This window comes from Rana temporaria, chromosome 1, assembly GCF_905171775.1.
Source record: "Rana temporaria chromosome 1, aRanTem1.1, whole genome shotgun sequence".
NCBI classification, from domain to species: Eukaryota; Metazoa; Chordata; class Amphibia; order Anura; family Ranidae; genus Rana; species Rana temporaria.
The window spans coordinates 107,672,567-107,687,477 of record NC_053489.1 but is presented as its reverse complement, the minus strand read 5'-3'; the positions used below and the strand labels follow the sequence as shown (position 1 = coordinate 107,687,477).

Here is a 14,911-nt window from a genome sequence, read left to right as displayed (position 1 = left end):
CCTTTGATTACTGTAAACATGCCTGTACTGCACAAAAAGCTGAGAGCTAACCATTAAAATGCATTCATACATTTTGACTCAGAGAACTGAGCTTGTCTCGTTTATTCTGGGGAAATCCATATGGATCGTGTCTGTTGGATGGTTGGAGTGTCAGATAAGCTGTCGTGGTTGATGGAATGGGAATATCGTAAACGGTGGTGACCGTTACAGAGGTGGAGAGTACAAGAGATTCTCTGGATAGTATCAGTCATGAGCAAGTGTGAAGAATTGTTGACTTATATATCCAAGGAGACAGAACCAATAATAACAGATTTGTGGTGTCCACATATTATTTAGGGTCCAGTGTTAATATTAATCTTGTGGATTATTCACAAATAATTATTTTCAGCACATAGACAATTTCTTTTTTTTTTATTCCCACATATTTATATTGTGATTTGATTTATATGGATTTAACATACTGCAGGTATATGATCATTTCCAGCACACAGATATTTTTTTCTGATCATCGTGTATTTGTATTGTGATTTGATTCATGTTGATTTATTCAGAGCGCTATCACTTTTATAACATATTTAGTTTGTTTGGCAGCAACTGAAGGGGATATTCACAGCCTTTGGCAATAGAGAAAGTAACTGATTGCGCAGAGGGTTATTTGGTTATTGCTAATCCTGTTAAGTATGTTGAAACAATTAATTGTGATTGATGTTATGTATAAGACTATCTTCCCCTAGGACCACAATAGTCTCCATGATTAAGCCCTTTAAGGCAAAACGTATTGGAGCAGGTGAATGACCATCACACCGTGGATTTGTGTTTCTGGAATAAAGCTTTTTAACCACTGTGACGTCATCCTCCGGATCAAAGACTGGATACTTCTAGGACCGGAGGAACATATGACCTAGGCCAGCCATACGCAGAGTTAAAATTTGCTCAATTCTCCATTAGTATAGACTTTGTTGATGTGAGAATCCCTTCTGCAGAGCCATTGTTTTCTCCCAGCAGGGGAGGGTAGAGGAAGCTTTCCCCGTCGGGAGAAGACAGTGACTATTAGTAGGGGCTGAAGCAGCCGCTATCAAAAATCGCAGGTAAAACCCGGAATGCTGGTTGAACCCTAGTTGATCGATCAACTTGGTACATTCAGCCTGCCTATACATGGTTCGAATTCACAGGAACTGGCCGACATTTGTACCGTGCCTTACTCTCTTCCACTCACATATTAGTTGGCAAACGTAGAGGAAGGAGAGGGAAAGAAAGGCGCATATATGAGGTTGGTATGCTGGCATTAATGTGAACTGGATTTAGTAAAGGAGCCACAAAGTTTTTACAAAACCAACAAATTGTTTTTGGCTATACGTGTTTTAATTTAAAGTAGAACTGTTAATGGTCTTGCTGGCTTTGGCTGTTTTTACAAAAAAAATAAGCACACTGTAGAACTATAGACAAAACATATTTTCTATTTTGGATAGAGTAAATGAGGCTATAACCCCTGTCTTTTTTTTTGGCCATCTTCGTCCCAATGGATTTACCTTTTTCTTCCTGCCCCATAGCCAAAACAGGAAGTGAAAGGAAATCTCTTGAAGCCCCTAGGGTCACTAGATTTACTATCCCCATTGGATAATTTCCTCTCTATTGCTGTTCTAAGGACAACCCAAAATTTGAGATTGTCTTTTTTTTCACTTTTGATCATAACAGCAAACAGGACAAATAGAGAGGGTGAATCTTCCTAATGGGGCAGAGGTAGCAATAAAAGCCCAACAGGTCTACTAATCCATCGCCATATCACTCTATCCAAAACTAGGAGAAAAAATACGTTTTGCCTTTAGTTATCCTTTAACTGCCTGTCATCCGCACCATATAGTAGCAGTTTTACTTGCTACAGGGCGGCAGCTGTGCGTCAGATCACGTATATATATGTGATTCTGGACTGCCACATGCAGGAGGCGCGCAGTGACAGCAGAAGATGATCTCTGGCACCCGCCAATCACCAGTAAACTACACAGAATGGGGATCTGCCTTGTTTACATGGTTCTGAAAAGGAAGGGTGGGAGGGATGGATTCTGTGTTCCTGAAAAGCAGGGACTAGAATCCATTACTTCCCCTAGTAAAAGCAGAACACATAGTATACACTGGGTAGGCACACAGTTAAAGCGGTTGTATACCCTCATAGCATAATTGCACCTACAGTTAAGCCTACATTAAGGCTTACCTGTAGGTGCTTGCAATATCTCCTTAACCTACATGGTATATATGTGTGTACGACTGTGTGTCCCAAGCATGTTGAGATCCTACTGGGTAAATGATCGCACCAGCCAGGAAGACACTGGCTGCAAAATTAATTTGCAGAGTCCCACGATCGGTCCCCGGAGCTGAAGAACGGGGAGAGCTGTGTGTAAACACAGCTTCCCCGTTCTTCACTGTGGCGCCGTCATCGATCGTGTGTTCCCTTTTATAGGGAATCACAATCGATGACGTCACACCTACAGCCACACCCCCCTACAGTTAAAAACACAGATGAGGTCATACATAACCCCATCAGCGCCCCCTTGTGGTTAACTCCCAAACTGCAATTGTCATTTTCACAGTAAACAATGCATTTTAAATGCATTTGTTGCTGTGAAAATGACAATGGTCCCAAAAATGTGTCAAAATTGTCCGAAGTGTCCGCCATAATGTCGCAGTCACGAAAAAAATCGCTGATCGCCGCCATTAGTAGTAAAAAAAATGTTTTTTTATAAAAATGCAATAAAACTATCCCCTATTTTGTAAACGCTATAAATTTTGCGCAAACCAATCGATAAAAGCTTATTGCGATTTTTTTTATACCAAAAATAGGTAGAAGAATACGTATCGGCCTAAACTGAGGAAAAATATATTTTTTTATATATATTTTTGGGGGATATTTATTATAGCAAAAAGTAAAAAATATAGAATTTTTTTCAAAATTGACGCTCTATTTTTGTTTATAGCGCAAAAAATAAAAACCGCAGAGGTGATCAAATACCACCAAAAGAAAGCTCTATTTGTGGGAAAAAAAGGACGCCAATTTTGTTTGGGAGCCACGTCACACCACCACGCAATTGTCAGTTAAATCGACGCAGTGCTGAATCGCAAAAACTGGCCCGGGTCCTTTAGCTGCCTAAAGGTCCGGGTCTTAAGTGGTTAAAAGCAAAATTGAAGGATGAGTTAAGTGAAGGAGGACTGCACTAAGGTAAAGGAAGCCATTTAGGAAAAACTATTTTTTCCTTTACAACCCCTTTAACCCTTTTGATTGCTCTAGAGATTAACCCATTCCCAGCCAGTGTCATTAGGATAGCGACAGTGCATATTTTTAGCATGGATCACAAAGTGTCAGAAATAGGGTTTCACCGATACAGTATTGGTGCCGATACCGAGTATTTGCCCGACTACTTATATTCCTGCAAATGCTCCGATGCTTGACCCAATACCTGGCAGGAGGCCAGTACACCCGGCGTCCTCAGTGTAGCAGGGGTGGTCAGGCAGCCTCACAGTTGACCGGTGCGATGGTGGGGATAGTTACAAGCACCGATCTCCCTATATTGCTTCTCCTCCTCTCCCTCCCGTGGCTGTCAGGGAGATCAGTGCTTGGCTGCACCGATCCTCCCAGTTTGTCCCCTGTGTCCTCCCTGGCTCCTCCTTGTCCTGAATCTGTCAGGATAGAGAGTGGAGGAAGGACCCGGTAAATCGGTCAATACACAAAAAGCAATTGTAAAAAAAAATACATTGTAAAAATTTAAAAATTTATTGTAATATAAAAAAACAAACAAAAAAAAAGACTAAATAAACAGAATATTCCCACGCTACCTTCATAATAATAAATAATGGAACACTAGTTGCAGCAGACACCGGATTGGTCAATCTGTACCAACAATAAATATATATAAAAATCAATATGTGGCGTTGCGCTCTAGTGAATGATAGCTCGTTAGCACTTTATTTATGGTAATGAGCCATCATTCACTAGAGCGCAACACCACATTGATTTTTAAAAACAAAAAACTACTGACACAGTTCACGCCTCATCAGTGCCACCTATCAGTGCTGCATATTAGTGGCACTGTCACATGACAAAAAAAAAAAAGTATCGGTATCTGCGTGTATTTGAAAAAAAAGTATCAGTACTTGTACTCTGTCTTTTATAGCAGAAAGTAAAAAATATGTTTTTCTCAAAATTGTCTGCTTTTTATGTTCACAGCGCAAAAAATTTAAAACAAAGTGGTGATCAAATACCACCAAAAGAAAGCTCTATTTGTGGGAAAAAGTTTATTTTGGTACAGTGTTGCATGACCACACAGTTTTGAGTTGAAGTTACGCAGTGCCGTATTGCAAAAAATGGCTCGTCATGAAGGGTGGTAAATCTTCCGGAGGTCAAGTGGTTAAAATAAATGTGAATTACATGGTCATCCAATTACATGTAAAAAAAATAAAAATAATCAAGAATGGTAAAACCTTTAAAGTGTATGTCAGGACAAAAATCTACAACTGGACTTGCTTTGTAATGTTAAAACTTTTTGTAGCATGTCAAGTCACTTGAAACTCTAATGAAATTGGGATAGCATTACAACTGAAGAAATGGTTTGAAAAAGCTACCAAATCGTTTTCAAACCTTACAGAACCAGCCCCGTTGAATGTGACTAAATACGACCAGATATATCATGACCTCAATAAATGGGAACCTTCACAAACATGATGTTAGCAAAAAATCATAAGAACCCCCATCTGTTTTTTACTGATATCGAAAGCTCCATTATTCACCAGACAGAAATTGAAGGTCTATATACGACGCCCGCCGCGTCACACAGGTGCTGATGCGTGTGCCTGGCGGCCGCGATCGGTCGTCACAGAGCCAGGGACGTGGAGCTCTGTGTATAAACACAGAGCTCCACGTCCTGTCAGGGAGAGGAGACCAATGGTGTGTCCCTTGTACATAGGGACAACCATCAGTCACCTCCCCCAGTCAGTCCCCCTCCCCCACAGTAAGAATCACGCCCAGTGTACATAGTTAACCCTTTGATGCCCCCTAGTATTAACCCCTTCCCTTCCAGTCACATTTATACAGTAACTAGTGCATTTTTATAGCACGGTTTGCTGTATAAATGTGAATGGTCCCAAAAATTTGTCAAAAGTGTCCGCCGTAATATCGCAGTCGTGACAAAAATTGCAGATCGCCGCCATTACTAGTAAAAAAAAAAAAAAAAAAAGTAATAATTCTATCCCCTATTTTGTAGGCGTTATAACGCTTGCGCAAGCCAATCACTATACACTTATTGTGATTTTTTTTTTTTACTAAAAATATGCAGAAGTATACGTATCAGAAAAAAATGAAAAAAAAAAAATATATTTTTTTTAAATGGGATATTTATTATAGCAAAAACTAAAAAATATTGTGCTTTTTTCAAAATTGTCGCTATTTTTGTTTATAGCGCAACAAATAAAAACCGCACAGGTGATCAAATACCACCAAAAGAAATCTCTATTTGTGGGAAAAAAAGGACATCAATTTTGTTTGGGAGCCACGTCGCACGACCACGCAATAGTCATTCAAAGCGTGACAGTGCCAAAAGCTGAAATTTGGCCTGGGCAGGAAGGGGGTATATGTGCCCAGTAAGCAAGTGGTTAAAAACCTAATGTCTGCTGTCCCATGAATGGGCTCATGGCATGCATGTGTAGTAACAAAAAAGGACCCAATGGAGATGTTTTCACTGCAAATGTTTGTGGTTGAACTGGATGGACTTATGTCTTTTTTCAACCTGACTAACTATGTAACTATGTAATGCTATGCAGCACGGGGCAGGGATGCACTGTGTAGAATGTTAAAATGGGAAGAAAAGGTTAAGTGTTTTGCCAGAGACAGGCGGTACTCAAGGGGAAAGCGTGGGAGATGGAAAATGGAAGGGCCAAGGGCAGACTTTCTAATGGAAGTTAGTATGTGTATTTGACATATCTAAAGATATTTGCAGGCACCTGTGAGTGCAAGCCGTACCATTCTCTTGTTTACATTTTTGAAAGAAGGCACACCTTACGGGTTTAAAGTTTTTTTTTTACACCTGATTCACAAGTTATTCCAACTGAATATAGTAAAGAAAATGTGTAATTATGTGTGAAAACGTCTATAAACAGGCCCCATACTGTTTATGGGGTCTTATGCCTCCAACAGTCATACACACATTGACGAAAAAAAACCATGGTAAGCTATGTAGCATTACACACGTAGGAGATGCTGATTAGGATGGGTTTTTTACCTCAACCTTCTCAAGAATCTCATCCCTCTAATACACCACGTTGAGTGTAAAAACATACAAAATCATTGAAAGTAATCTTTAGTACCCAGTGGTAGTGCTATATCAAAGAAAACAGGCACCAAACCAAGTAGTAAAGGCAAACCTAAAATACTGTCACCCAATATGGTTGGTTACTAGGCAAGCATAACATGGCTTAACAATGAGAATAACACAATTTAGCATACAAATTGATCAACAGTAAGGACTAGTCATAAAGTGCATCAGTGAACAGTAGTAAAGTTTCAATAGAGTGCTGGAGCTATACTAGCAGAGTGGATTTATGGCAGCGATGCTAGTCCTAAAGTGATTGGACATACACTGTCTAAAAAAAAAAGGAGAATAGTATAAGAGGGGGCAGGCAAAGGGGTGCATAAAAATCATTTGGGGAAGGACATTCCTTTGAGATGTTTTTCTGCTGGCTAATGCTGGGGCCATTTAGGAGCATTGGTGCACTTAACGTCAGTTTCAGTTAACCTGCATGCAGTGTGGGTACGGTATAGTCTCAGCACAGGTGCAAAGTAGATGTGGTAAAGGTTTGGCATAATGCAACATAGGGTTAGTATACAGTAGGTGCAGTCTATGCTTGGAATACGGGCAATATAGAGTGGAGTATGGCTGCAGTATGGATTTGGTATACTTGGTGTCCTGCTCTTATTGGCTCAGTACCTGTTAGCAGTGTCAGTAATGAGTAAATTGCCCACTCACCAGTCCTCTGAATGCTGCAGTGACCACTCTCTGTAGAAGGGGGGCCATCAGACAGTCACTCGGTCGGTGATAAGCAGTAGAAAGCAGAAGCTGAGTGGACACTTCAGTCTCACTGCTGCAGCAGTGCTGGCGGTGAGATGTAGGTGGTGCTGTGCCATCTCCAGGAGCCCTCACTCCCTGCCTCAAGGCTGGTATGGTCTCCCGCTGGCAGGCAAATATCCAGACAAGGGTGCTCCATCTCTCCAACTCCCTTAATGCTCAGAGGAAGAACTTTCCTGGGCAGCTTATTACAGATCATCTCTCCATTCCTCCTACTGCTAGTACATATAGGGATCTGTAGTGTAAGGAGTTCATTGGCCCCATGCTATGGCTGCTGTCTCAAACTACAACTCCCAGGATTCTCAGTGCTCTGCATAGAAGTCTGCTTGCTTGGCTTTAGTTCACCTCCCTGCTGGCCGGACAAGAATGGTGCAGCATAACATTAGTATCTTAATAGAGGAAGAGAATAAAAGGTAATGTCTCCTCCATATTGCTATACCCCAGCACCTGGCTTAAGCTGTTATGTGACCACTCTTTCTCCTCAGACTGCCACATCCAAAAGGATTAGATGAACAATAGCCAAGAAAGATTTTTCTTTCTCTGCTTCATGTTATCAGTCATGATAATAGTGGTAGAGGCAGGCACAGACACAACAAGACTTCTACATTTGGGGGGGGGGGGGTTGGATAACCAATGATTCTAGGTGTCTTTTTTATGAGAACAAAGGGCTAGATTCACGTAGCTGCGCCCCTTCTTATGGCGGCGCAGCGTATCGTATTTACGCTGCGCCGCCGTAAGTTTAAGAGGCAAGTGCTGTATTCACAAAGCACTTGCCTCCTAACTTACGGCGGCGTAGCGTAAATGGGGCCGGCGTAAGCGCGCGTCATTCAAATGATGTTGAGGGGGGCGTGTTTTTTTTAAATTAGGTTGACCCCGCGTATTTTAAGTTTTTTACAAACGGCGCATGCGCCGTTCGTGAAAAAATCCCCGTGCGCATGCTCGAAATTCCGAACCAAATCGTCATTGCTTTCGACGTGAACGTAAATGACGTCCAGCCCTATTCGCGAACGACTTATGCAAACGACGTAAAAAATTCAAAATTCGAAGCGGGAACGACGTCCATACTTAACATTGGCTGCGCCTCCTAATAGCAGGAGCAACGTTACGCCGAAAATGCCTTACGCAAACGACGTAAAAAACTACCACCGGGGCGCACGTACGTTTGTGAATCGACGTAACTAGGTAATTTGCATATTCTACGCCGAAAACAACGGAAGCACCACCTAGCGGCCAGCGTGAGAATGCACCCTAAGATACGACGGCGTAATAGAATTACGCCAGTCGGATCTTAGGCTAATGTCGGCGTATCTAGCTTTCTGAATATAGAAAGTAGATACGCCGGCGCAGCTTTGAATTTACGCAGCGTATCTATGGATACGCCGGCGTAATTCTTTGCTGAATCTACCCCAAACTGTTAATAGGTTATGTGTGCATATTTAGGACAATTGTGACATCCAAGATTATGGACAGCTTTTTCTTCGACTAGAGCAGGCATATGCAATTAGCGGACCTCCAGCTGTTGCAGAACTACAAGTCCCATGAGGCATAGCATGACTCACAGCCACAATCATGACACCCAGAGGCAGAGGCATGATAGGACTTGTAGTTTTGCAACAGCTGAAGCTAATTGCATATCCCCGGACTAGAACCTTTTCTGATATTGAACAAGTGCAACAATCAGTAATAAATTCATGTACAGTAAATTATGAAAGCCATATTATATCCAAACTTCCGTCAAGGTAAAACGTTTCAGGACACCGGTTAACAGCAATAAGAAAAACCTCTCAGAGGCTGTGACTAAAAGGGGGAAAAAAATAGTTTTTTTTCCTACTGGAATGATCCCCAATCACTTCCTCCTGACCCCCTTCTTTCCAGGTGGCAGAAAATAAAGTTTTGGGTGACGGGTTCAAGTTGTTCAGTGTAGTCAAGACCTTTGACTGACAGCTATGGACTATTGCACTATGCTTTGTCTCATTAAAAGAGGTTGGTAGAAAATTAAAAAATTGGCCTAAGCTTCTATAAATACCTAAGCCAGTCACAGCCTGCTCCAGATGATTACACAAAGAAATATGCTTTGGAATGTGAGCAAATACAAAGGCTATTAAAGCAAAAGATAAATAGGTAATTAGACACTAGAGGATAATAATGTAGTGCGTTACTTCTGGTACATCAGCCACGTAAAGACTGTACAAAACACTTCCCCTTAACGAGGCTTCATTATTTCACATACGGGAGCAAGGAAGCTTTCATAACACAAAGGGTCAAAGAACTGCATACAAACACCTTAAAAAAACAACACGCACATATTGTTATTTATTACATACCTCTTGCCCAGACACAGAAGTGTAAGAAATGGAAGGATTTTTCAACATTTTTCGGACATCAGTAAGATGACGATGAATTTGTGAAATCACTTCTTTGATCTCTGCCTTTCTTTCACTGACCACTGGAAAATCTGTGAGATCTTTAAAAAGTTCAGTTTTGTTCCCAGCCCTAAAACAGAAAAATATAGGTTAAAGAAAACAATGAACCTGAAGTAACCTAGCTTATGAGTATTATTTATGGATACCCATGAAATAATTCCAGGAGCTTATCAAAACCAATGACAATTAAAGCAAACATTTCCCTCAGACTATACGAGGCAAAGGTTACAGGTTTTATTGATGGCGGGCACCCTCAGCAAGCTCCTCCCTTTTTCAACTTGTCAGTACTTGCACCTGGCGCCGAATGCTCAGGTAACCAGTAATACATTATAGGAAAGAAGGGGGAGTATTATAGGTACCCCATTACCCAAAAGTACTCTATATCACGAGGGAAGAACATGGTAAGTGGAAACAGTAAAGCTTGCTGTGACTTAAAAAGAAAACCTGTTACTTTGTCTACTATGGCCAAAATAAAAGTGGTTTAAGATAAAGTGATCTGGCATGTGCTATTCACTGGAGAAAAATTCTAATTATGTATTTTGGCATCATTTACTCAATTTCAGTAGTGCAGGGTCATACATGTGCATCTCCTGTCCCACATACCTCTTCCCCTGATTTCTCTGTCAAGATCGATGGCACAACTATCATCCTGTCCCCACATGCCAATGTTCTAGGTGTAATCCTGGACAATCCCTTTTGCCCCACATCCAATCCCTCTCCAAAGCTTGTCGCCTCAGCCTATGCAACAGCTCTAAAATACGCCTCTTCCTAAGCAATGACACAACAAGCTTCTAATTCACTCCCTGGTTATCTCTTACTTTGACTACTGCTACTCCCTCCTCATCGCATTACCTTTATATAGGCTATCCCCTCTTCATGAATGCTGCTGCCAGACTCATCCACCTTATCAAGTGTCTCCTACTTCTCTCTGTCAATCCCTCCATTGGCTTCCGCTCACCCAACAAATTAAATTCAAAATACTAAACAACTTACAAAGCCATCCACAACTCGGCCCCAAGCTACATCATTAACCAAGTCTCAAAATACCAACCCAATAAGTCTCTTCGGTCCTCCCAAGACCTCCTGCTCTCCAGCTCCTTCATCGCTTCCTCCCATACTTGCCTCCAGGACTTCCTGAGCCTCTCCATCCTATGGAACTTCCCATCCCAAATCTGTCGGACTATATCCTACTCTGTTCACTTTTAGACGATCCCTTAAAACTCTTCTCTTAGGAGAAGTCTATTCTGCCCCACCTAACAACTGTACTTTTTTTTTCTCCATCTCCTCCTCCCCCACAGCTATTACCTTTTGTATTACTTGACCCTCCCTCTTAGGTTGTAAGCTCTAATGAGCAGAACCCTCTGATTCGCCCTGTATTGAAACTGTACTGTTTTCCCTTATGTTGTAAAGCGCTGAGCAAACGATTGTCACTATAAAAATACCTGATATAATTAACGATTTCACCGAGAGCAACACGTAAAAGAATAATCTGCCATTACCTCTGGGATAACTAGGGCTTCTTTTTTTTGGTTCAGAAAGATTTTATTCGAAATTTTAACGGACAATACCGAAAGTATCCATGAAAAGGTACCAACAGAGAAGGACATGTTCAATTCACAGTACAGTACACAATTACATACAAATACCAGAACCCACGGGCGCTTTTCCTGCATAAATTACAAACCATATGACTGACATGTAAAGTTATAAATTCTTCTAAAAGATGTCAATGCATAGCTATTGCTAAAATTGTTAGCTCAGTCGGTTATAACCATGTCACCTAACCAACCAGGTACACCTAATCCGGTATCCAATTGTTCCGCAGGATATGAGGGAGATGCGGAAGTTAACGACTACTAGATCAGCTCCATTCCCTATAGCCCCTGCATGTTAGAATAAGCGAAAAAGGGATAAAGAAAGACGAGAAAGAATAGAGGCGAGGGGGAGTATAGGTCCACTCCCGGACACAACACCCGAGACCCCCAGTCCATTATGTTATATATTTTTTTAAACAGAGTGCAGATGCTGCTAACCACTATCCATAGGACACCTCTGTGTTTATTCCACACTGTGCCTACATTTTACATTTACAAAATGCAGGCTGTGGTGTTGAACCTGCAATGCCCTTTGGAGCATTCTCAACAAAATGCTACAGAACATTTTCTGATTGGAGGAGAGGATGGTCACTTGACCAATTGACCTGTCAAAGTCAAGAGCTCTCTTCTTCGCAGCACGCCCCCTAAATCATAAAATGAAGGGGGCTTTGCCTGCCTGCCGTGCCTTACAAATGTGCAGAGTACATTTAGAAAGCAGTAAGTCTGCGATAAGGTCATGCCACTGCATTATAAATCAGGCCATAGGTCCCAGACTCAATGTCATTTTTCTTCTCTTAGGCATTGTTGCCATGGGGAACAAATGTGATTAGAACAAGTAAGACGGAACATTCACGGATGATTTCTACTGTGCTTTAAAAGCAATAAAAAGGCTGACACTTCAGTTTTTGATTTTTTAGAGGACTTGTTAGGTATTTCTTCATTTATCTTTCCTGAAATTCCGGAGTTTAGCTACTGACTACCCTGCCAAAGACACACTCTTGTCTGGCCACCCAAAGGTAAGCATGGAACCCTCAACTGAGGTCACGACGATGGCAGTGAAATGTAATGAAAGCAATATAAATATCCTGCTTGATTCACTGTTTTTATCATTTTTGGCCAGACTTGGCCATAAAACCTAATGTAGAACTTTATAAATGGAACAAAATACAATGCTATGAAACCCCAACACTTTTCTACTCTTAGCACGATATACTTACTTGGCAGCCTCTTCATTTAACACCTCTGCAAACTTCTGTACTGGACTTAGGATTTGTGGAATATCTGTGAAAATCTTCTTTAGCAAACTGGATTTAACTTGAGATTTAATAGCAGGAATCAATGCTTCAAGCTGGCTTTCCAAGTGACACAATGTGTTGACTATTAAGAAAAACTCCTGAGGGGAACACTGCAAAGAAAATTGCATCATAAAATATTTAGCCTAAAAAGAGCAAATACTATCCACACTTGCCACGTTACTAACAAAATGTCAAATTTATTCACCTTTAAACTCAATTAAATGTATTGATTTGACAAAGGCCTTAACCAGTGGTATCTGTTGTAATTCAGGAGCAACACTTGCCAATCGAAAATCCTTTACAGCTGGGAATTACTATTGTAAAGCTGGTTGAAACAGTAAATCCAGTAAGTACATTTTGTGAAGCATGAATATTGACAGTCTACCGCAGAGATCCACACTGTAAGTGTTAGTAACAATCAAAGGGGTTGTAAAAGGTAGAAGGTTTTTTTACCTTAATGCGTTCTATGCACTAAGGTTATAAAAAAACCCTGCACCTCCCCCACCTTATACTTACCTGAGCCCGATCTCGATCCAGTGCTGTGTATGAGAACATCGGCTCTCTCCCTCCTGATAGGGCATACTGATAGCCCACCGAGAAGAGGAGGAGCCAGGAGCCTCGGCAGGGGGCCCCAGAAGAGGAGAATCAGGGCTGCTCTGTGCAAAACCATTGGACAGAGCAGGTACGTATAACATGTTTATAGTTTAACCACTTGCCGACCAACCGCCATCATTATACTGCAGCAGGTTGGCTCTTTCCCGCAAATCGTCATAGCTGTATGTCGGCTCCTTTAAGAGCCATAGCAGGCTGCACGGCGCAGGACCTGGCGATGCATGTGGCCATGGGAAAGAGCCAGAATGGGGATCTGTCAATGTAAACAGACAGATCCCCGTTCTGACAGGGAAGGCGAGAGAGAGATCTGCTGTTCCTAGTGATTAGGAACAGCGATCTTTCTCCTCCTCAAGTCAGTCCCCTCCCCCCACAGTCAAAAACACCTCCCAGGGAACACATTTAACCCCTTGATAGCCCCCTCGTGTTAACCCATTCCCTGCCCGTGACATTTACACAGTAATCAGTGCATTTTTATAGCACTGATCGCTGTATAAATGTCAATGGTCCCAAAAAAGATGACATTTTAACCACGTTATCAAGGGAACACAAGTACAGTGATTTCTACTTTTGTAGTCCATTAACACCTCCTCCAGATTTTAAGTGGGACATAAAGCTGGATAAAGAGCCTGCATGAAACTGTGCATTGCACCCACGGTCCACTGATCACAGATACAATGCTTCGAAGGCTCATTTGCAAAAAAAAAATTCTGTCAATACGGGTGTACTTTTTTTCTGTCTTTTTCCTCTTTTTTTAGTTCAGGAAATAAGACAGACAGGCATGCATGGGTAAACATCAGTTCAAAGAAGCACTGGTATTTCCCAGAGTGCAACCATGTTTAGGGAAAGCGCAGGAAATTTAAGCTAGTCATAAAATAAAATGCTTATAATAAGCCGTGTGCATGAACCTTTATTAATTTCCCTCATTTTAGAATGGGGCTTTCCGTCAAACTCACACAAGAGGGACAGTTCAATGTCCAAAGACTTTTGGCCAAGCTGTACGTGCATTCATGGATTCCAGCAACTCTTCACTTTAAAACTAAAAATCCTGCACTCCCAATAGACCGAGGTTTTTGGAATAGATGTAAAAACAGTATTTCTAAACAGTTCAAGAGAACCCCCAGGAAAATCTTGCAATCAATGGAATCCTGAAGCAAAATACTATAAGTGCTACATAAAAAACAATCATAAATGTAAACTAAGGTCTCCGCTGGTTTGTCCATGTGGAAAAAAATCCCACAGACTAAACAACGGCATGAAAGACTGTAAACAACACTGCGGGAAAATGAGTACAGTATTGCACTGAATACCACAAAGGGTGTACTTTGTAGGAACATAATGACTAGAGAAACTTTAGTATTTAATAAAAGACCATTTCTTATGTGTTTATTTAAAATCTGAAAACCATTCTTATCACTCATACAAATCATTCAGCAGCAGAACAGAGCAGCAAGCTGCCAAAAGGCATTCGGCGTTGTAGTATATGGCTTTCGAACGATACAAAAGCAACAAAGCTAACATAAGGTATTTGCGCATGCTTTTAACTAAATGCACCTGTAATGCTACACACCAGGGACCTTTTTGGCGGTTTCTGCAGCTGTGGATTTATTCTTCTTCTCTACATTACATGTTGACAATCTGTTCCCTCAGCAGTTTGAGCCGTTTCAAACCCATTAGGGCCTGTTCACATTCTAAAGTTTTTGCTAAAAAGTATGAGGTTTTACATTATCCGATCTAAATTGAACCTAGATCAATCGGAAGGGAAGCTATGGTTATACATCTGTTTGCTGATTCAATTGTTTTGACTGAATCACGCATCGATCAGGTAACAGAATCGAAATGTGTGGCAACCATTAGCACTATAAACCATTTAGGGCCAGGAT

At 41.3% G+C, this 14,911-nt stretch overlaps 1 protein-coding gene across 3 annotated transcripts in view; it reads right to left on the bottom strand.

Moving 5' to 3' along the window:
* Nucleotides 1–14,911, bottom strand: part of MSH3 (mutS homolog 3) — a 277,857-nt gene that overhangs the window by 109,710 nt on the left and 153,236 nt on the right. For all 3 annotated transcript variants that reach the window (XM_040341613.1, XM_040341617.1, XM_040341611.1), the window contains exons 14-15: nt 12,342–12,529; nt 9,431–9,599 (exon numbers count right to left, since the gene is read on the bottom strand). In XM_040341613.1, coding sequence (XP_040197547.1) covers nt 9,431–9,599; nt 12,342–12,529 — 357 coding nt within the window. The remainder of the gene's footprint in view (nt 1–9,430; nt 9,600–12,341; nt 12,530–14,911) is intronic.